Genomic DNA, 24,668 nt, shown 5'->3' on the forward strand with positions numbered 1-24,668 from the left:
GCCAGATGTCGTTATCCACAAAATGAAACAAAAAATAATAAAAGAAAAAAGAAACTTATACAAAATTTCCAATAAAAATAATAAATTATTTAATGGTGCATATGTAAAACTTGGGGTTGAATATTTTGGGATATGTGAGCCACAACAACAATAAGCAAGTGCGTCTAATGCCCCACCCAATATGGTGAAGCGAAAGGCAGCCGGCCCTCTTCTCCGTTCCTCGCTTCATTTTTTCTTCTGTGTTTGTATTTTCTTGTTTTTGTTTTGTTTTGTTTTGTGTAGACGGTTCATTGTGGCTACTTTATAATCTATGGGTAGGATTTTTATGGAATATTTCACTCTTAAAAATTCATATTGTTACATTTATAATCCTTTAAGGTCCTAATGGTCTCGATCGACATCATTATCCCAAATCATAATATTCCAATACCAAACTCAAACATATATGTTTTCCTTCTTCTTTTTTCCCATAGTCTAAGAACCTATACAAAAATCCAGATTAATCGTAGAGCATGTGGAGATCATCTTTGAAATTAATGGTAACCAACATGGTTAAAAATACAGTTTGACATTTAACTCTTTTTTCCTCAACATTATTAATTGAATAGTAAAACTAGAAACCTACATTTCTTTTTCTTTTTAAATTACATCTCACATCACTAATTTGTTATTTTTGATTGTTCTCTTATTTATGTTGAGGGTTTTCAGAAATTTTCAGAAATCTTTAATAAATATTCCAAACAAGACTAGATACTGTATAATTTATATAAACGCCGGCCGTTCAGTATCGTTCTAAACCATCCTTTTTACATAATTCTTACTGTTTATAATTTTATAATATATAAGACTAGGACTCGTGAATTTTTGAGCGTCTAGCTTTAACAAAATACGTACCACCGGTAAATTTGATATAAGAAGGCAAAATAATAAGGATAGTACTCGAATGATAAAACTCTCTTTGCTAAAGAAAAATCATGAGTTTGATGTCAGGTTCTTTTGCCAAAATATTAGATTATTGTTTTTGTAATGCATAGTTATAATTCCCTTTTCTGTATACCTAAAATATATATATATATATATTCAGTCAATTTTTGTATGATGATTAAATTTTTCAAAGTTAATACCACAGATAACTAAAAGAAAATGATGACGGCTAAAGGAAGCTTCGAACTTCCAAGGGTCAGTGGTGGAGGCTGCCGGTCGGGTCGTCTCTACATGGGGACTGGTGAATATACACCAAAAAACTAAGTTAACCCAAGTATTTATATGCTTCAGGGTGTAAGAAGTTAGTTTTGGGCTTTTCTCGTGAAACCTCGGCATTTTGGACCAAGTGATGGACGAGGATCATTCATTCCGATCACAAGGCTTGTGAAGAGTTCCTGGATAAGGCCACTTACCGGTCACGTTCCTTGTGACCGGTCCCAGGAGAAGCTTCAGCCTGAGCATATGCCATGTAAACGATACGGGAAAACTAAACACAAGCATGAAAAACAATTGGCTGTCCAGATTGAGTTGCTTCTACTTTGAAATGAATTTTAACTCTTTTAGTTTCGTATAGAGTCCAAGATCTCTTTATTGTTTGCATCAGGCGGAAGTGCTGATCGACACTAATATGGTTTCTGGCGTGTTGAAGAGCGAGTGTCGACCAACTCCAAAAGGGTGTCAATCAACACCAAGTTGTAGCAGGTGTGGTCCAATTTCAATAAAAAAACAATCTACAGTTTTCAATTTTCTATATTATAAAATTGATGAACTTATTTCACAGAAAATCCATTGGAAAACCCTTTTCAACGGATTTTGGTCGCGGAAGTATATATTTCTTTTGGATAAGTAAATCACGCTAGCTTCAAAATTTTCAGTGAAAAGGTTTGCAGTCATTTGATATAGACAATTTTGACAGTAGATGTAACTTTCTTTGACGGGTGAGATGAGTGGTCAATTCTTTTGTTGTCCATTTAAATAGTAAACAAACATAATCTATAACCGTGTTTCTCTTTTTTTTTTCCATTTTTTTTTTAATCTTGTGATTGTTTAACTTTTCGGTGCATTTAAGAAACTCACAAAAGCGACAATGAAACTGCTTTAACGAGACAGTAACTTTAATTAAAAGAGAAAGTAAGAGACAGCTGTGTAGTGAGAGACAAATTGATCTATATTTCAAGGACCAAAATTTGTTTTCTGTTGGGTCCGTCGTCTTTGCTCTCACACTAACTTATGCAACCACTCTTTATAACATTGACTTGATTTACCGTTTGTGTTTGCAGTTACATGTTCCAAATTAAAACTAATAGGTAGCTAGCAAACGTACGATCATCAGAAGATAACTAAAATTGTGATATTTTTCTTATGTTATAACTCCTTTATGTTTCTATATCAAATCTCAATATTATTCCCCATCAAATGTTTAATTCCACTATTTTTAATCAAAGAATGTCATAGAGTATGATCACAATACTAAAACTAAACAAATATGAATAATTGTGTCTTGTTTCATGGTTTGATTTAATTGAAACATGATATTTACATATGATGACACCCCGATTTGTAGAGAGATTTAAAATAATTGATTTAGTTATTTATGTCACCAAAATGCACTTACCTTTTAAGTCAAATGTCTTTAGAGAACTTCAGAGTTTAATTTGCTTGAGCTGGAGTAGTTTTAGGATGATTGACCTTTTCGAGAAATGATTATCGGAACAGTGCGAGTGAAAACAAAACATATGCAAAAGATCATGTGTTAATTTGTAGGAACGGTAAACAAGTTTTTAAAGCGTTCCAGATCCATGAACCAAAAATGGATATGGAGCCTACTAAATAAGATGACGGTCACGGAGTTACCCGATTACATTATAACCTTAAAAAATGTAAACAAAATGACATGTATGAATTAACCATTCTAAACTATTAAGATATCTCTAACCATTTTTTTTTCTTAAGGAAAGACCATATAACTTTATATCGACAGCATATGCGATGCGAACATTCGAAAACGTGTCCTTCTAAGAATCACAGCGCAGTAGAAAGTGGGACCACGCAGAAATTATCGGATTGACTTTTGTATAGTGGAAGTCAAAATCACTGAGACCCAAGCAAAACAAATAAGATTGACATATATTAATCAGTGAGATCTTATAAGATAGGGCAATGTATGTAGTATAGTTGGGGCGTGAGTTGCACCTGAAACATGTTCTCATCAGTCAAATGTTTATGCCATAGTCTATCGAACCAAATAGAAATACTTTTTATCTAAACAAATTGTGGGAACGAAACAAACGTCGACATGGAGAACAAGGATTAGCTCCCATTCTCATATGACTTCTTTAATTTTATTATTGATCGTATTGTGCGGAACAAGTTTGTAAGTTTAAAGGATACTACAATCAAGTTTGAGAATGCTCTTCGAGTTTATTTTTGTACTCAAAATTCTTTAAATCAGTTTTGAGGCTTTTTTGAAATCTTTTGAAAACTCTTTAGCATATAGTAATGTTATACAATTATTTTTTTAGTTGAATAAATTTTTAAATTTATTCAGAACAAACAAAAACACGAATTTAGCGAAACATAGAGGTGTTATTCATAATAACTCATAATACAGTTTATTCACACATATCAAGGTCTTTCTACGACACGAATGATCAATACTTTACCGGAACAGCATGTTGATCATGAAACAATATCTTCGAAAACAGTACGAAGATAAAATATAATTTAATAAAGTGTAACATATCATGGACAGAAGAATTAAGTGGCATACCGAACACATGCAAATTAATAACAAAGCTGTAGGGCACTTTCACTCAATTATATAATACGGAAGAACACATGAATTTCTAATAATGGAGGAAACGAATATATAAGTGAACGTTGTTGGATGTGCACATATGTGTGAATTATGATATTTATATATGGAGATATGGGTACGCGTGTAACTTTGTCTCCAGTTTCTTCTTCTCTTATGGCAGACTAAAAATTTATTAGAAGTTATCTATCCGTGACAAAAATAACTCATGAGAAAATATATAAAAAGTAGCCGATAAAAACACAGTAGAAGAACTCAAATCAAAGAGACTATAAGTTGAACACAACTGTTTTCTTTGCTAGCAAATTCCTTTTCTTTTTAATATATACACAGTATATATTTTAAGTTTTACACCCATTCATTTGGAGAAGAAAGTTTTATTATAAATTATGAACAGTATCTTTTTCCATAAGAACAAATTGTCAGGTGTACAGATCTGTCTCTTTTTTTTGAATAATGGGTGCAGTCTCTTTTTTTTTTGTCGTCAAGGGTGCAGTCTCTTAAAAAATGATATGTTTTTCTCCAATTATTATATATATGAAGTTGGACTGCTCCAAGTTTATTTGTTTAACTTTTCGCTTTATGTAATTTCTTAATCTTGTAATTTGAATTTAATCTAGTCTTCTAAAATTTTATTTCATGAGCTTTATTTTGTAGAGACTTTTCCTCATTTTTTTATTACCAGTCACATAATTTTAATTTTTGATATAGTGATATATTGTTGGAAAACAACTTTTGTGTACTTCTATATTGTTCTAAATTTTGTCTCGTATTATAAAAATTTAGAGACATAGTATCCCAGTAGTACTTCTAATAGAATTATAAAATAAGTGGTAACAAAATGTTTCAAATGAAAATTCTCAATGTATCAATCACACAGAATTTTAGTTTTTTTTTTTTTTTTTGAAACTTTAAACTATGTAACGCAAATTTTCTTTTTAACCATAATAAAATTCATTATTCATAAAAATAACATATCACTAAACAAACCGGTTCTCATATCGCGATGCCCCTTCACGGCTTCACGTCGAAGTTTTTTCTTCGATCAACATGATTATGTTTGGACCTTTATCGTATGTAACTCATAACCCATAAGTCATAAATATGCACGTAATTAAGTCTATAGACCATCACCATGTGACCAACAAGGTTATGAGTTACGACAAAAGCGTCGTTATAATGAGTTTAGTAGTTTCTTTACACCTACATACTTGTATATAATACTTAGTCAAGAGATAACTAATATTAAGAACTCTGTACGAGATAACAAATGCAGTGCGCTATGTGTATTCATTATAACTTTATAGTATATGCTATATTCTCAATAACATATCTTCATAATTTGTAAGAAGATCCCATAACTGTTTATGAAAAAAGAATGTACGAATTAGAACTTGTTCAATTTGTTTGTATTTACTTCTATTTGGGTTAATGTAAATTGTTAGCAAATTATATTCACTTTAAAAGATTTCAAGATTTGATGGAATGATTTGATTTTTACACGTTAAATACGTAATCCAGTAATGTATGAATTTGGACATCTCTAAAGATAGTTGCAATCCACAAAAAAAATGATAATATAAGAGACCAGACCAATTAAAACCCTCTAATTTAGCATGGAGGATAACTCTGAAACAATCATTTCCATTTTCCAAAAATGGTCATGGGGAACTTTGTCACGCCGAAGAGAAAACTATTACTGTATTAGAGAAAAAAAGATGAGATAAAGATGGAAGAACAATAGAGAGAGAGAGAGAGAGAGAGAGAGAGAGAGAGAGAGAGAGGTGTATATCTGTATGACTGATACATGCACATTGACATCCTTGTTCCCACTATTTGTTTTTTTCCCATGCTAATATTTATTTAAATGCGTGCATCTAATTATACAGGTTGACTTACTCTTTTTCAGATGTTCTCCACTACAAAATTAACCCTAAAATCTCTTACATGATACTGGTGCTGTGGTTGTGGCGCTCCCTTGTGGGCGTCCTTGTCCTAATTTAGACGAGCCCTACCATCTTTTAAGAACTATACCATTTGTTTGAATTATCCTTGTTGTTATATTATAGTAGCGAATAGATTCGTAAATGCCCATCTACATGGATCATTGAAATCTTGATGTGACAGACGATGCAAAACAAAAACAAAAAATGATAATTAAGGAAATGATTGTTTAGATAATGATAAAGAGACTGATAACATGATAGTTTAGATTTTATATAAATTAAGGAAATGAGATAAAATGGTTGATGCAAAACAAAAACAAAAAATGAAAAATAAAATAAAAGTTAAAAGTTGATAGTTTAGATTTTATATAAATTCCTTGCCGAAACTATTCAGTAAGGAACCAGTCCGATTAATTACATATCATTTATTCAACAAACTGATAACCTTTTAATATACTAAAGATTATACCGGACTACACCTGGATGACGAGTATATTAGATTTATTTACTATTTTGATATGAAAAAGATACCATCATATTTTGTTATTTTGTAAATCCCTCTTTATTGATCTACACACATCCCAAAACTATAAAATCGGTTTGCGGATGTTACATGCATCAAATACTACTTTGCGCCTTATTGGATGGGTTGATAAGCATATCAAAGACCAAATTACTGCAATTGGGAGGATGAGGGATCGTCGCTATGATGAGGCGTACCAAATGTGGCTGCAGTCCCGACTGTAGTGCTAAAGTTTTTTTTATGATTTCAGTTTCAACTTATTAGTTTTTATTTTGAATATAATTTATATTAAATTTAGAAAAGAAAAAAAAAAACATGAATCCAAGTTTAAGATATTTGTGTCAATAAATCTGTTGGGCCAAGATAGTATGCAAGCTAAGCAAAGAGATGGGCCACTAAACTAAACCCACATCTCATTGATTTTAATTATTTTAATTACTTGTAGGTTACAAAAGAAGTATTCGAGACACGATAAAATGTTAATGTTCGTTCATGTATCATTTCTTGCGATGAACAATGATACATTGGTCTCATATAGAATAAAGATATTTTATATTTTCATAGCTTTCGATAGAGTGATAACATTTTATATTTTTATATGGTTCTAAATTAGACATTTTAATACTAAAACTACATAATAGTATTTGACAATAAAAGCTTACAACACTAAAAAACAATCAAAATTTTTTTGAAACAAAATCTTTAACAAAAATTAAAAAAAAAATTGACAAAAAACCTTCAAACTTTTTTTGATCAAACAGATGTTATCATTTATTAGAGAAAGAGTAACATACAAAGTAAGAATAGATAAGAGCAAAATATATTAGGAACTTGAGAGCTATGGAAAAAAAGCTAACTAGCTTTTTGAAGCTTGTGAGGTCAAGGCATATCAATGCTACTTCCTTGAGCAAGTCAAAGGAAGGGAGAGTGGCCACTGTCTTGAATCGAAGATTGGACAATGAAGCGATCAAAGCTGAGAGTCTCACCGGAAATAGAGTTTTGACAGAGGGTTGAGAGTGCTCTGAGAACTAGTCTCAACAAAGGTGGTTGTGGTTCTGAAGTTGGGAGAGAGTAGCTTGAAGAGGTTGCGGTAACCACTACTTCTTCGAACAGAGATCATAATACCATTATTCTCCAAGCTTGACTGAGGGAGCTTCAAAAAGTTGATAAGATGCAGTTTGGGGAACAAATTCAGTAGGCAAGATAAGGAGAGGATGCTGATGAAACAGATGTAACCCCAACTCCGTAGAGGTGGGATCATAATGCCAAGTTTCAGCAAGTTTTCTTTTTCGAGAAGTTCATCCCTAGGTGATTCTAGTAACATGGTTCTCGGAAAATTCTTACACCAAACGAGCAACAAAGATGATTTAAGATTCCCTAGCAGTCTTCGAACTAAGGATAGTCTTAACCTAATCAATTGTTGGCTAGAATATGGAAGAATAGAGTTCATACCAGATCTAGTTAACCCGACTAGCTGGTCAGATTGTTGGGGCTGTCGAATTGTTGGTATATGTAGGATAAATGGACAAGGGATGCAAGCATTGAGGATAACCCGACTAGCTGGTCAGAGTTACTAATGAAGAGCAGCTTTGCAATCCTCTATACCAACCAATTCAAAAGGCCTTGACACAAGAAGTTATCAAGCAGATCAGTCGCCTTCAACGGAAGCAACATAGCATAGAGATGGAATATTCATATAAACTGTATATCAAAGTAAAAACAGTTATATATACCTTATGCCACAAGTGTCAAGGATGTCGATTTATTTTTCCATGTATATGGCAAAAAAAAGAACCAAAAATAAATCGAGCAACAAAAAAGTTACGACCAATGGAATACACTTGTTAAGAAGATTGATGTAATAGTCAGTCCATCTAGGAATATATGCCACTTATGACACATTGTGTATTGATTTTTTGATTCTTTCTTATCGAATCCCCCTCGGTGTCAACACGCTAGAATCTTTCCTTTTCTCTTAAAAACTTTTATTACTTTCTTGTATCTATTGATTTTGTATAAGCTTAATATGGATGAAACCCAAAATGTTACAAGACCAAAACTTTAAACTGTACCCACCATATTAATTTGTTCTAGCTTAGATTTTAAACAAAAGACAATTCAAAATTAAAAAGACAATTCAAAGTTAAGTAGAATTTAATTTTAGCAAAATCCTTTCCCCCAGAATTTTTTATTTTTAATTTAACTTCATAAAAAATAACTATTAATTAAACATAGTATTTTTCTCTTTTGGCAACTTATTTCGACACCCTCTTTATTAACTAAAATATACATCACAAACTATAATACTATCAACTTACAAGAATCAAATCATATGTACGTGGGCCATACTCATGGGTTAAGGATTCTACTTGGTTTGTCATCTCAAGATTGTCAATTTAGTATATAAAACGGAAGGTTGCTTCTTTCCCAAGAAACATATAGAACTGTTGACGCAGTCACGCAGCAAACATCAAATAGAAAAAGAGTAAAGAACAACTACTCAGTGAAGAAGCACACACACACAGCGTCATCTCGCCGCAACCCAATTTGCTTTAGTTAACGTTACAACATTCCCTCATCCTAAAAGTAACCTTTCTCGATCGGTTACTATATTACTATGATCTAATTCTCTGGCTTTGAAAAAAGTTGTGTAAAGAATTTCTTTTTTCATGCTCTTTTTCTGAACTTATTTTTACTGATTGTTTTCGTAAATAGTGTTTCAATGTCGTCATCCTGTCAAAAGAAAATTTAGATTTGCACTTTGGTTTACTGCTAGGTTAAATTTATATGAACTGATGTTTTTCTTTTATGAGAAGGTGTTATTCTGTTTCCTTCAAATTCGGTATTCTACATATAACATGTTATTATATCAAAACATAATATTTACAACCTCTGTAACTTAATACTCAATTAAAATTAAAATATTTTTAATTCGGTTTTAAATTAATTTTTCAGATCCGTTTATATAAAAAAAATTAATAAAATTTTATAGCTCGACATTAATTATTTATAGAGGTTTCCTTTTTCTATAGATGGAATGTTATATCAATGTACATATAAAACATGCTAGAAAGTTAGTTAAATGAAATATAGTAAATCGTTCTGTTAGCCCGTTTCGATAGGTGAGTCCATATTACATATATACACTATGTTCAAACCATGAAAGATTAGTCTTTGTTTTGAAACTTTTTTTCTTTGCCAGCCATATATCCAATACAATTAAAAGATAATTTTCAAATTGTATGCCTAATCCGAAGGAAATGAATATTTTAAATATGTTTCTAGTGCACAAGACTATAGAATATGCACTAAATTTAAAATTACGAGAAATTAAAGAGACCGGTAAAATAACATTTTTTTTACGAGTAAACCAAACTCATGTTAGAGGTTGAAGTAAGTGGACCACTCTGAAGATCAAAGGCGGACCTAGAAACTTTTTTTTAGGGGGGTCAATTAGTGGGGTTTATCAAATACGAGAAAAACTTTTAAAGTTTTTATTAAGAAGTAAAGAAAATTAATAAAAAGAAAACAATTTTAAAAGAGAAGAAGAAATAAGATGAGATGTTTCATAATATTCAAATATATTGTTCTTTATTTTTAACCAAACTTATTTAGAAGAAAGGTCTTGATCACTTGTCCAATTTGCAGAGGTTGAAATTTCTTTGATCGCTTGTCCAATTTGCAGAGGTTGAAATTTCTTGATGGTTATCTCATGCAGGAGAAGAGTTTACAAAATAGAAAGAAAAAAAAGAATATTTGGTTATTCTGTTAATGATAATTTTACTTTCAATTCATTTGAACAACTCAATAGTAAATATGTTAAACACTACAAGAAAACATGCTTTTTCCGACTACAAATGGCGACGACATATGTAGTCGCCATTTTTAGCCACTATTTAGCGACTATTTGGCGACAATTTTACGACTACAAAAATTTAGTCGTATAATAGTCACTATTTTGCTACTACTTACCGTAGTCGGTAATTTAGTCGTAATTTAATAACTATTTTATGACTATATTGTATAACAGAACATATAGTTGTTAAATAGTCGCTAAATTAACGACTAAGATGCAACTCATGGTAAAGGTCGCCAATAAGTCGTATATCAGTCACTATTTAAGAAAATATAAATTTTCAAAATTTAACTCCAAAACCTTAACCAAACTCCAAAACCTAAATTATAAACTTAAAGTTTAAATCCTGAATATTTAATTCTTAATATTAGAAATTATTTCTTAAACCATAAAACTAAAACATAGCCATTCTTATATATACATAAAACCAAGCTTTAATGCTTAAAAGAAAATCTAATTTTTCAAAACTTAACCCCAAATCTTAAATCTTAACCCTAAACCCTATACCCCCAAACCCTTAACCAAACTTCAAAACCTAGATCATCAAATCTAAATTTTGAAGTTTAAATTCTTAATCTTATAAATTAATTCAAAAACCATAAAACCAAACCATAACCATTATATATATGTATATAACTAATTTTTCGAAACTTAACCCCAAAAAACTATAGTTTTCCAAATCCTATATTTTTATCAACACACTTAACCATAAACCCAAAACTTATGCTCAAAAACCCTTAACCTTAAATTTAAAACCTTTATAATTCATGTATAGAAATTAAATCATAGATCATTCACCCAAAATATAGCCATTGAATATCTATAAAACCAAGATGTAAAACTATTTAGTATTTACATATAAATCAGTCTTTCCAAAAACTATATACTTACAAAATTTATTAAACTTAGTCATTTTAAAACCTAAAAAAAAATATTTTTAAATCTAAATCAAGTCTAATATTCTTCTAAATTTCAAAACCCCAAGTCCCAAATCATAAATTTCAAATGTCATTTCCTGAATTATGAACCCAGAATTGCAAAGTATATATGTTTTGATCCAACAAATTACTCTTTAAATAATGAAAGCTTTTTATTGGATGATATGTAAACACATGGATTACACTATCAACCGTTGATTAATTTAATCCAACGGACAAGGTTTTTTCCAGCTCTTGTTTCTCTTTCGTCTCCTTCACGAGGGATTGATTAACTTTCTCCCCTTCTCTTCTTTAGCCGATTAACTTTCTCTCCTCCGCCCGCTGTTTCATTCTATTCGATCTTCATCTTGTCGTTGTTTTCATCCTCTCAAGTTTTTAGATCTGGTACCAGAGCATTTTTGCGGATCTCAGATCTCGTAATTACTCACGCTCTGGAGTAGCCTTCATTCACTGTCGAATCCCTGAACATGAGGAACCTACCCGTAAAGACTACTTCCGAGAACGAACCAAATTACTTGATGCTGACCGCTCTGAATACAACACACCGTCGAAGGTAAGTGTGTGTGTGTTTGCTTTCGTATTGAAATTGATAAAACTCAGAATTTTTTTTCCACTTAGTTGCTCTATACACTTCCTTTGTACCGAGTATGAAGCCAGTCCGGCTTAATTTTGATCGAATTCGTGTGCTTTAAGCGTTTTCGATTCTCTGTGGTGTTTACTTTTGGAGAAGAAGAGTTTGTTTCATTTTCAAATTTGTGTGTTCTTAGTGACTCAGGGTTTGGTGGGGCTTCATCATACGGAAGCTCATGTAGTCATACATCAAGCATGAAAAAGGATAGTGATGGCAATGACTCTCCAAGGAAGCTAGATTTGGATGGTTTGACTCCTTTCGAGAAGAATTTCTATGTCGAATCGCAGGCTGTGGCGGCTATGACTGAGGCAGAAGTTGAAGAGTATCGTAAGCTGAGGGAAATTACTGTTGTTGAGATATTACCAAACCTGTCAAGAGTTTTCGTGATGTTGGCTTTCCTGGTAAGCTGATTTCATATCCAAAAGAACTACTACTGGATTTGACTTCTGTTTCATTTGATTTAGACTGTGATCAGTTTCACTTACATGTCTATGTAAGTTCTTTTGTATATATCTACTGATAAGAGTTTTTTGATTGGCCTAGATTATGTTTTGGAAGAGATTAAGAAGGCTGGTTTAACTGAACCTACTACGCCTATACAATCTCAGGGCTAGCCAATGGCAATGAAGGGACGTGATCTTATTAGCATTGCTGAAACTGGCTCTGGAAAGACTCTTTCCTACTTATTACCTTCAATCGTCCATGTCAATGCCCAACCAATTATAGGTAACGCTTGAGTTCTGCTCGTGAAGTTCTTGTTCCTGGTTCTTGTTCGATGTTAAGTTCTTTTTCCTGGTTCTTGTTCGATGTTACAGATTAAAATGGACACTATTGAAGTCAGTAACCTGAATAGGCAATATCTATTTCGTCCTTCTCATGTTGGGCGCTCCAGGGCTAAGGTATATTTGCTTGAGCTAAGTCCAAGGGAATCCAGTTCATAAGAGAATTCATGTGACCATATAGACTCACAGTTGTTAACCAAAGTTGTTTGGGTTTATTAAATCGAGTTTAGGAGGTATATGTGAGCAACCTGAGCTCATTCTCCCTCGCTTCAAGGTATGTAAGCAGCCTGAGCTCATTCTCCCTCGTTTGTGTTTGTTAAATCCAGTTTATGTATATTTAAGCAAACTTATTTCTTCTCCAGCTCAGCTAATTTCTCTCTGATGGTGTCATTAGGCAATCTGAGCTCATTCTCCCTCGCCTTAAGTTCCTTAAGAAATGCTTCCATCAGCTCAGCTTCCTTTCTCCTTGTCTCGGTCTTTGCAGTTTGCTTCAGGTCAAAATCTTCAACATTCATCTCAAAAGCAAAAGACTTCTTGGGAAAGCAAAGCAACCTCCTTCTCCGTCGCTTCAAACATTAACCCTTGATGTTTGTGCATTTCCAATATTTACTTTCTTTTTTTAGTAGTATGATGTATTCTTTGTATTCTTATTTTTAACTATGTTTTTAGTTTTATTTTGTAATACAGTTTTTTTTTGATATTATGGTCTCATAATAATAAATATAGTATTTTTTATTTTTAATATCAATTCATTCCAATAACTTATATATATTTAAAAATAATTAATAAAATATATATATTATCAAAATAGTATATATATATAATGCTGTATAAATACAATATTGTTTAAATACATAATCATAAATTAGTCCTCAATTAGTCACTAAATTTGGTGACTACATTATGACTATTTAGAATAGTCGTAAAATAGTCGTAGTGTAGTCGTTAAATTTAGTGACTATATTACGACTACATTTACGACTACGCAAAATAGTCGTAATGTAGTCGCTATTTGGCGACTAATTTTACGACTATTTATTTTAGCGACTCTCGATTTACGACTACTGGTTTTAGTCGCTATTTAGTCGTAACACACTGTTTAGCGACTAAATAGTGACTAATAGTGCAGTCGCTATTTGCTTGTTTTCTTGTAGTGAAACGACAAGAAATATTTGGATGGATGCCATATACTAGGAAACTGATTTCCTGAAAACATTTGAAAACAAAAGCAGTCTATAGTGATTTTTGATTGGTATCATTTTTTTTGGGTGCAAAATTGGTATCACGTATCACCAAATATTGCTGATATTTAATTTTCAATAATAGTCAACTTTGTAACAAGAAGATGAGATCTATGAACCAAATTTTACTAAGAGATTTAGCTTCAAAATTACGTTAGATATTACTATCATTTGATGTCAAGTTTCTTGTACACAATTATGGCATGTAGAGAATAATAAGAAGATGATATGTCAAACTGATTAATGCTTAATCTTTCCGATTTAAGAATGTCCTGTAAATGTTGAAGTAGCCGACAACAAGAATTGAAAATCGGACAATTTAGGATAACGTAGAAAAAATCATGTTCGAAATGGTAAAAGTTATATATTTAAACTTAATTTGAACCGATTCATGTAGGGGAGGAAAGAATGAACGTAGACATGCCTCAGTGAATCTTGGGTATGATCACTTTTGAATTATTGAAGTAAAAGAATAAAAGTGTTAGAAAGAATAAATTGGCATTATAATAAAGAATAAATTCTTAAGTGAATGTAGTAGTATATAGTTTTGTAACACTTTAATACTGTCCGCGTTATGGCTGCCCCATATGGCCCTTAAGACAATAGCTAGAAGAGAGCATACCCGGGGGAGTTTCATCTATAGTATATATATATTCTATTTTCTATTTTGTAAATGCCAATTTATCTCTAATTTTTTGTAAACCAAATAGTAGTTGGACAGCATCTTACGGTAAAATTCCAAGTGACTTCTTGTTATTAATAATTTAACAATCAAGCAGTACTACTGTATTGCCCATGCGCATGTAATTAAAGGAAAATGATATATTGTATTTTTAGATAAGAAAACAAATATAGCTAAGTAATTACGATATTTCCTTTCACAATTTGTTATTAAAACCACAAATTTTCTACTCATGGAAAATTAGTTTTAACAAAACATTGTAGGACACTACTAAACCAAATTTTCGGTTTAGTTTTACTAAATTGATGCTTAAAATATCTTTACGTGACAATGAAGCTCATTTTCAACCTAATCTGATTAATATTATGTGTCGTTTAAGATTGTCTCACACATATTTTAAAAATAAAAATAAAGTTTCAGTTTTACCTTTTGTTCATATATAATATCAAATTTTGCATTAGTTTATATATTAATAGAGATAAAACATAAAATTTTAACAAATCGTATATATTAAAAATATAAGACAACACTTATTATGAAACATAAAATTAACTTCTAAAATAACATCTATTCTGAAACGGAGAGAGTATTTATTTTTTCGGAGATAATATTCACAAAATATACTAAAGATATCAATTAGAAAATTGATTTCTTGATAACCATCTATAATGAGTATGATAATTTTTTATAATGTTTCGTTGCTCCAAAAAAATTGTGATTTGCAAAATCTAGAAGAAATGAAGGCTATAGTCCATAAATGAATAAAAGTTGAAAAGAGTAGTGGGAGGAAAACAAAGATACACGCATAACATAGTACATAAGGTGGCGAAGCTTATAAAACTTCGTTTAATTACCTTTCCTAATTGTCGCATATGTTTTAGATGATGATTAAATATCTCTGTATATAATGTATATAGTTAATTTTTATCGTAATACAGTTGAATCCATCAGTAATTATATAAAATATATTTAAACGAATTATCTAATATGTCTCTGGGTTTGTAGGTTATACTTACGAAACCTCTTAATTTTAGATGGTGAAATGATCTTTGAATTAACATATATTTTATTATGATTAGTAAATGGCTTTGACATTTTCCCATAAATATAACAACAATAGGTATCAAACGTATATGGGGACAGTGTTCACCTTCTTTTTTTTTTTTTTTGGCAAACGGGACAGTGTTCACCTTTTATTTCTTTACAAGATAACAAAAACGAAAACGGATAATATGAAAGATTTCGAAATCCATTGAGGTGCTAGACCACGAATGAAGGGCAGAATTGGAACAAATGGTTATTGGGGGGCAACAGAAGAGAATAATACCCTTCATCATCCTCTTCTCTTTTACCCACAATAATGCAATTGAGAATCACTTTAAGCCCTCGAGGACGCTCTTGTTATTTCCTTCCAAATTATTATACTTCACGACTTTTTTCTCCTTCACATGAAACAGTTTCAACTTTTACGTTAATTGGTATCGGATGTCTACTTCACCATAATGTTTGAACGTAGATAGACTCTCTTAGAGTGAGTTTGTAAAACCATCACAAGATTATAGAAAAAAAACGGTGTGTCAGTGTCACAAACCCAATACGACTAGAAAATTATGTTGCACCACCATTCAAATTTATGATCTTGTCCCAAATTCTTGCCACCACACTAGCTCTCGATTTTATTTCTTTGATATAAATTATTTTTACTATATCCTCATGTTGCAAAGAAAGTTGATGGAATCAGCATCTAAGTTTACATTCTCTTGTTAATGGTTATAAAAAGCCATGTTCCTCAAACTACAAAGTTCACCGCTTCTTTTGGCTTACCAGTCTTTTGTCTTCTCAGGTTCGATCCCTTCTTGTTAAACTCAACCTCATCCTTCATAAGTTATTACTTTTGGCTAAACACTACTAGTAAACCTTTCAGGTGATTTTGAGAAATACGCTTAAGGAAAAAGATGAGTTGGAATGGAGGAGATTGGCTATGCGGTGCGTGTCAGCACCCAAACTTCAAAAAACGAGAGTCATGCCAAAAATGCGGATACCCCAAGTTTGGTGGGGTAGATGTGTCAACGTACTTGTATAACAGGACTGAAGTTATGGCTGGTGATTGGTATTGTGGTGCATTGAATTGTGGGAGCCACAATTATGCAAGCCGCACTAGTTGCTACCGATGTGGAATGATCAAAGTCGAGTACACAGAACAGTACTACGGAGCTCAAATGGTTGCTTACGGGAATGATGGCGCGGCTTGTCCTCCCGGCTGGAAAACTGGCGATTGGGTTTGTCCCAGGGTCGGTTGTGGGGTTCACAACTACGCAAGCAGGGCAGAATGCTTCAAATGCAAGACAACAAGAGATTATGGTGCGTGAATTAATATTCTCCTTCATCTAATTTAATTTGGACTGTTATTATGCATATTTCGTACTTTTGTATTTATATATATATTGTTCTCTTTCTGACTCTAGGTGGCGTCTAGATGGAAGAGAAAAGAGCTGATGAAGAATCACTTGTTTTAATTGTATACCTTACAACAAGTGTTAAAGTTTCTAACATGCATTGACGCCTACTTACGCTGGCTTGAAATTTTTCGAAACTCGTGCAGATTAACGTTAAATTGCAATTATATGATGAAGACGTCAATGAGGCTAGCTAAAAAAAAAAGTCCGAAAAAATAAATCGATACACGCAAATTATTGAAGAGACGTTTTTCTTTATATATTTATACCATCTCTAAAAAATGGTTACTTTTAGAAAATTCAACGTATTTGCAAATACGGAAGTCAAATACTTCTCTATTGATCTACTATTTGTTTGTTTGTGTGTTTTTTTCTTTTCTTTTTGGAGTTCTTTAATTTTAAGAAAAGAATTAACCTCCCAAGTGTCTCCCAAGTCTATACTTTCACAATACTGATACCTCCGGCAACTTGTGCCACGACCTTACAGTCGCGAAAAATAATACAACAATGAGCAGTTCCAAAAGCAAACAAAAATATAACTTGTAATCACCTTCACGTTTTTATTCTTTTAGGCGTACTTATTTAATGATCTCATGTAACCTTCAGTACAAATGACAGGTTACTACAAAACACGCTAACGAACGTCTAGAATGAGAGGCCGGTTAGGATTACATATTCAAGTTTCGGAAACAATATACTAGACACAACATTTAAGAGGTTGGACCGTCTTGTTAGGGACAAGCTCCTTTCTCGGCAACACAAGAAATGATTTTCCTATCTTATGGCCCCGTTGGCTGATCTTTGTTTTTTTTTTTTTTTGTCAAACAAACTAATCGAACCAAAACAAAGTTTTTCCTTTGTTTTTTACTTCTTTGGCGAAGAAAAAATTCGAGGAGCTTAACAAGTTGTCACTGATTACAATTCTTCATTATTTTTAGTGAAATTTACTTTTATAACGAAAATAAAATAACTACAAATGACAAAACCGTTTGTCCGAGAAATTCGTGTGAGTTACGAAAGCGTTTGATGTTTATTCCCTTTAATAATTTACTGTTTGAGTAATAGTACCGACGAAGGGACACATTCAAACGAATACCATGTCACCATTTTCAGATGTTTTCAAGATACCACGTGTCTTGCCTTTTTTAGTATGACATGCCTACACTAGATAAAAACCAAGTTAGACGTCGTTTGTAGTCTCCTGAGGCTGGAATTTATATCCCCAACCCCTGCAAGCTGCAATATCTATTTGTCTCTCCCCCTTCCACTTTAGTAATTGAAGTTTATAGCAATTGAGAAGAAGATACTGCTGCAATCTTATATATTATAACCTCGGGTTCAACTAAATCAGCGATCACTCTTTGACCCCCACTAGCTCAAATGATCAAACAAAGTGCACCCTCTTGAAAGATCTTTTTCCATTTCACCTCAACACATTTAAAAACAAAACAAAATTCACTTTTCTGATTAATTATGACGTATTTACAAAGTTTTTGGTAGACAAAAAGAAGCCAATGTCATGGTCACACTACTTTATATATATATATATATATATATATATATATAACTTGTTAAAAAAATATTATCAAAAGGTATTTTTTGTGTGACAACATAGTTTATGAAAAACTATATATAGACCACAATTATACATAATTTTTTTTTATTTTAGTTTATAACAAATTCATACAAATATCTTATAAACAAACCCAAATATTTTCGATATGCACTTAAAAAATACCCAACAAGTATAAAAGTTGTAATCACACACAGAACGAATACACTTCAAAATTTATTACAACGAGTTTAAAAGTTGTAATCACACAGAGAACCAAGAAAAGTTGTATTGGTTCGAAATCTTTTGTAATTATTCAATTAAAATACGGGTATTTTTGATTTTTACTAATTTTAGATGAGTTTATTTTATCCAAACTCTCCAGAAAAATTTATCTAAAAATTCAGATTTTTTAGATGAATTTAAAAATCAGATTTTTTAGATGAGTTTTGATATCTAATCCAGTTCATGTTCTTAATTGTCACTAAATGAGCAACACCATATATCTGCGTCTAGATACTGTGTCTGGTTCACCAAACAAACAAACATAATCTTATGCTTTATACACCATGAAATAATCCGACCCGTTTTTTATTTAAAATATAAAAATACACCATAATATTTAATTACTCCTAAACGATAAACCAATAACAAACCAACATGCATAACGGAAGAATAAATAAATCAATTCTAATTTATTATAGATAAATTATCAACCATAACGAACAAGCAACCTAACAAGTTTCTAACCATGTTCCAACAAGAATAAAATAAACACAACATAACAACCGAGAGCCTAGATCATCTTCTTCCTCATCGCCATGATTCTACGTCACATATTACCTGCACCACAAACATAATGAGATGCGTGAGTATTACCAAAAATACTCAATGAGGCGATTCTCCCATCTACGAACTATACACACAAGCAAATCAATCGCTCAAATATGGTCACACACTCCCATTATCAAGCTGATTCTAATAACAAATATAATCAGGATAGAGACTCTCCACTTGCCAGAACAGCCAAACTCGTTCCTACAACCAATCACAACAACAACCGAACCTTGAAACCAAAATACCAAAAAAAACAAAAAATTACAGTCGCAAAAACAAAACCCTAAAATAAAAACCAACCGTTAACTATCAAATCCCTCCCGTGAAAAGTTACCACTAGACGTCACGGAACTTCCCACAAAATCTTTTACCGATCAGGTAAGAGACGAGACCAAGATCTCAGTTAGAACCCCTGATGGTCCTTGCTCACGTATGAGAAAACGTGTCCCACAAAATTGCTAATAACTCAAGGAGTTTAAACTCCTCTGTAAAAAAGAGCATCTACAAAAAAAGCTTATGTACAACTCTTTTAAAAAATCATTACTTTAGAAAACGTTATAAGCAATCGAATTATTTTCTCCCATACTCTAACAGTTCTGTCTCCTTTGTCTTACACACCAAAGTCGAGGTTTCTCTCTTCTTCCTTTCCTTCGCGCCCAACGACCAAGTCTCTCTATCTCTCTCTTTCTCTCTGCAGCAGCAACGACAAAGAGTAACACACAAAAGAGAGGAGACATCAAAGCTTATATAAAAGAATTAGGGTCTTTTGGTTTAACTTCATTAAACTAGAAATTAGTTAAACCAATAGTTAATTAAAACATCCTTTTGGTTTAATCAATAAATTTACCAACTTTATAAACTAACAATAATTAAACTGAATTCACTTTAATTTTCGATACAAACTCCAATATTTTATATTTTTTGGGACACGGGCATTACGCATCACTTCTTCGCGCTTCATAAAATCATTTGCCTATATATTAGAGAGAAAGATCATAAAATCCCTCTCTCATACTTTCTCTTTCTCATTTTTCTGAAAAGTCTAATTTTATAATTACTTTTCAAAAACCGTCCAACACCAATTCACTCTTTTTGATATCTCTATAAGTTTAATACTACTATCATGTGGCATATTACAAAATTGCCATTACATTTTAATTAATTTAATAAATGACAAAAGAAAAACTTATATTAGTTAAAAAATAATAAAAAAAAATATTTTCAAAATTATTTAATAAAACTATTTAACATATTCTATTTATTGTTTTAGATATCTTAGAAAACAATAACAAAATATTTAGAAACAATTATAAAATTTAATTTTATTTATAAAACTAAGATTAAATATTTGTATTCCTAAATTGTTTAATAATGACAGATATATTTTAAAACTAAGATAAAACATTGCTTATATTTTTAAAATATCTCTATATACTTATTTAAGCAATGTTGTTACAATTTTTAACAGATTTGATGTGGCATATTACGAAAAATGATATTGCATTTAATTAATCTAATAACTAACAAAAAAAGTTTATATTTATACTTGATATCGAAATTATTTAATGAAATTTAACAGATTCTATTTATTGTTTCAGAAATCTTAGGAAACAATAACAAACTATTTATTTGGCTGAAACTTATTTTTTTTATACACAATATTCACTATATAAACAATACTAAGTGTATAATATTGACAATATACATGTACATAATCTAATTGTATCTTTCACATAAAGTTAATATATAATAACATGTTATACCAATAATTGCAATGATGTTAATATTAACACCCATCACTTTTGTAAATTTGATATATTAAGATCTCTAAACATAATCACATCAATTTGTAATACCAGATCACGGGTCAATACATATTTTGTTGGATTTTTTTTATAGATTTTACCGAATTTATAATTAACGAATTTGATATTACACCCAAACCAAAATAGTAATACCGACTACGGATCGAATTATGAATATGAAATTAAATAAATTAAATATATAATATTATAAAATATATATAATAAATATTTTTTTTTACTATTATTTCGTAACAAACAAATCTAAATTTACGTAAATATTTTTTCACGCTAGCATGGTTTACTATCTATTTTAATATTAAATATAAAGTACAGATTTTTTTTTTCAAGAAATAAAAAATCCAAATGTCGCTGAGCATTAATCCATCAAATCGTTATTCTCATTAGACGTTATTATTTAAATTATTTTTTTTGTTCACTCATACTATAAAGCTGTATTAATTAAGGACTTGACCATCTTCGGGTCACCGGGATATTTTGATACCTAAAGGTAAAGCTGGCATAAGATTTTATTGTTCAAATTCAAACATTCAACTTTAGAGAAAACAAAGGATAGTGGTGGTGTCAGCTTGGCGGAGCATGCCTGACATGTGCATCTCATCAATTCTCCTTTATGTTTGTATCCGCGCACTTGGATCTATATTGTTTATCTTCACGCATGGTTTTTAACTTTACTACAAGAAATTATAAAAGCATATATATAAGAGAATATACAAATAAAAAGACAAAAGTGAAAACAGGAGAATATGGATAAATAGTGAAGACAAGACACTTATTGTCTTGCCCATGAAACGTCTAATGGCAAACTCCAGTATCTTTTATAACGATAATGAGTCCGATTATGAGAGCTCTACCGCCGGACCAGACTCAAGTCGCCGCACGAGCTGGCTGAGCAGCTCTTTCACGGCCAGCCCTAGTTGTAGCTCAATATCTCATCTAAGTAACCATGGCTTCAACAACCACAACAACCAATCAAAGCCTCACAAAGCCAACCAGGTCCCATGGGAAGCTATGGCCAGGCTACGTCGCTGCTGCGGCCGTGCAGTAGGGTTAGAGCATTTTCGACTTTTAAAGAGGTTGGGAAGTGGTGACATCGGAAGTGTTTACCTTTGCCAAATACGTGGAAGTCCGGACGCTGCGTTTTATGCCATGAAAGTTGTTGATAAAGAGGCTGTGGCTGTTAAGAAAAAGCTTGGAAGAGCAGAGATGGAAAAGAAGATTTTAGGCATGCTTGATCATCCTTTTTGCCCTACTTTGTACGCAGCTTTTGAGGCTTCTCATTACTCTTTTCTCGTTATGGAGTATTGTCCCGGCGGTGATCTATACGCCGCCCGCCTCCGCCAACCATCTAAACGTTTTACTATCTCTTCCACAAGGTCCTCCTCCCCACTACACTCCCTTTCTTTCTTTAAACCATGCATGATTAATCAATCTCATTGTTGTGAAATATTTCATTTGTTTTTGTTTGCTTTTGTAGTTAGTGTGTTCTTTTGAATGTGAACCACAGCTTTTTTATATAGTTATACTGCAATACTATACTATAAAGTATAAACTAATGTGTTTTTTTTTTGGACTTTTTTATTTGATTAACGAAGTATAAACGAAGTTATTATACTAAACTTATTGACTAGTTGTATATGTTTTCGTGATTGTTAAAATCTTTCATGTAAAAAGAAAATGAAAAATAAAAAACAAAATTATTTTGGAAATTGTGAGTTTTTATTATGTTTTTTGACGTTAGTGTTTGGTTGAACAATTTACATTTAATGTTTGCTTTCTTATCCACATCGATAATTTAGACGTAGGTTCTAGATTGAAATCTTCAGCTACAAACATAAACCTCTTTTCTTCACATTAAAATTACAAAAAAAAAACATAAACCAATCTTTAATTCTACTAGTAACACATATATGTATGTATATATTAATAGGTTTACATAGCTTATTACTTAGTATATCTAATAACTAATTACCAAATGTTTAATAAATTAAGATAAATATGCAGGTTCTACGCAGCAGAAACTCTGGTGGCCTTAGAGTATCTCCACATGATGGGAATAGTGTATAGAGATCTAAAGCCAGAGAACGTGTTGATCAGAGAAGATGGTCATGTAATGCTGTCAGATTTCGATCTCTCCTTCAAATGCGATGTCGTTCCACAACTCCTCAACGATAACGACCGTGACCGTGGCCATCAAACTGATGATGACGACGTGAGCATCCACCATAAATGCTCCACACCTTCTTGCACCTCGACTCGATTAAACCCTGTCATCTCCTGCTTCTCTCCTACTTCCAGTAGAAGAAGAAGAAAGAAGAATGTTATTACAACAACAATACATGAGAACGCAGCTGGTACTAGTGATACTACTGTGAAAAGGAACGATGTTTCAAGAACGTTTTCTCGATCACCTTCTTCTTGTTCTCGTGTTTCAAATGGACTTCGAGACATCTCTGGTGGATGTCCATCAATTTTCGCCGAACCAATCAACGCTCGCTCTAAGTCGTTCGTGGGAACACATGAGTACTTGGCACCCGAAGTAATCTCAGGTATTTTGCTGACTTTATTAGACCTATTGTTATTTTTACTTTTTTTTTTCTTTACATATATATACGCTTAAGTGAATGAAGAATGCTCATTGATTTGAAGTTAACAAATACCGAACCAGTTATTGAAAAACTACAGGATTATTTAGTATTTACCATTAACCTTAGCATTAAGTAGACTAGACACGGAGCATAGAAATATATTTTTAACCATTTTAAATACACTGTGCAACAACAGTTGTTTTGAGTTTCAGCCAAACGCAAGTTCCATTTTGCTTTTAGTTAATCTTGTTGTTGTTTTGTTAGGGCAAGGACATGGGAGTGCAGTAGACTGGTGGACTTACGGGATATTTCTGTACGAGATGATATTTGGTACGACACCGTTTAAGGGGGAGAACAACGAGAGAACGTTAGTAAACATTCTGAAAACACCCTTGACATTCCCAAAGGTTGTAGTGAGTAGCCCTAAAGAGTACGAAGATATGGTGAGTGCTCAAGATCTTATTATTAAATTACTAGTGAAGAACCCTAAGAAGAGGTTAGGGAGCCTCAAAGGCTCTATTGAGATCAAAAGACATGAGTTCTTCGAAGGTGTAAATTGGGCACTAATAAGGTCGATAAAGCCACCTTGGGTCCCTAAAGAAGAGACTAGTCGCAACACTAAAGGTCATAATGGCAGCGTTAATTATTATCTGCCACCGCGGTTTATGATGAGTAGGAAGGAAAGAGATGAGCCTTACCATTTGTCTAATCATTTTGATTATTTTTAACTTTAGGATATATCGAAACGGAGAAAAGTTTTTTTTTTTTTTTTTTTTTTTTTTTATGTTCTTTCCTTTTGCAATGATATGGTTTTATTTACAAGTAGTGGACGTGTAGTTTCATATTATTTTGAGTTCCATGCGATTATTGTGGGATGCAAATTGTAAATGATTAGGTGAAAATAGGTTATTTGTAACTGATCATTTACTAGTATTTGCTTATAAATTATTTTCAGTTTTCAAAACATTAATTTATATAGTTAACAAATAATATAGGACATAACTTTGCTAATAT

At 31.9% G+C, this 24,668-nt stretch overlaps 2 protein-coding genes and 1 long non-coding RNA gene across 5 annotated transcripts; all 3 read left to right on the forward strand.

Annotated features, from left to right (window-relative positions):
- Positions 10,119–13,149, forward strand: LOC104703486. 2 transcript variants are annotated; one of them, XR_754211.2, is made up of 5 exons: positions 10,119–11,615; positions 11,830–12,094; positions 12,237–12,419; positions 12,509–12,749; positions 12,838–13,097. It is a non-coding gene; the product is annotated as an uncharacterized LOC104703486 (long non-coding RNA). The 2 variants fall into 2 exon arrangements; XR_754210.2 differs by having other exon boundaries at positions 10,120–11,615; positions 12,870–13,149.
- Positions 16,131–17,276, forward strand: LOC104703487 (zinc finger Ran-binding domain-containing protein 2-like). 2 transcript variants are annotated; one of them, XM_010419513.2, is made up of 3 exons: positions 16,131–16,241; positions 16,323–16,759; positions 16,864–17,276. In XM_010419513.2, the coding sequence occupies exons 2-3, from the start codon at positions 16,354–16,356 to the stop codon at positions 16,872–16,874; spliced, it is 417 nt and encodes a 138-aa protein (XP_010417815.1). In that variant the 5' UTR covers positions 16,131–16,241; positions 16,323–16,353; the 3' UTR covers positions 16,875–17,276. The 2 variants fall into 2 exon arrangements, with proteins under 2 accessions (XP_010417815.1, XP_019083596.1); XM_019228051.1 differs by lacking the exon at positions 16,131–16,241 and having other exon boundaries at positions 16,248–16,759.
- On the forward strand, positions 21,790–24,501 carry LOC104703488 (protein kinase PINOID 2-like). Its single transcript, XM_010419514.2, has 3 exons — positions 21,790–22,442; positions 23,071–23,615; positions 23,919–24,501. Exons 1-3 carry the CDS (start codon positions 21,853–21,855, stop codon positions 24,380–24,382), a joined length of 1,599 nt encoding a protein of 532 aa, XP_010417816.1. The 5' UTR covers positions 21,790–21,852; the 3' UTR covers positions 24,383–24,501.

Source organism: Camelina sativa, chromosome 7, assembly GCF_000633955.1.
Source record: "Camelina sativa cultivar DH55 chromosome 7, Cs, whole genome shotgun sequence".
NCBI lineage: Eukaryota > Viridiplantae > Streptophyta > Magnoliopsida > Brassicales > Brassicaceae > Camelina > Camelina sativa.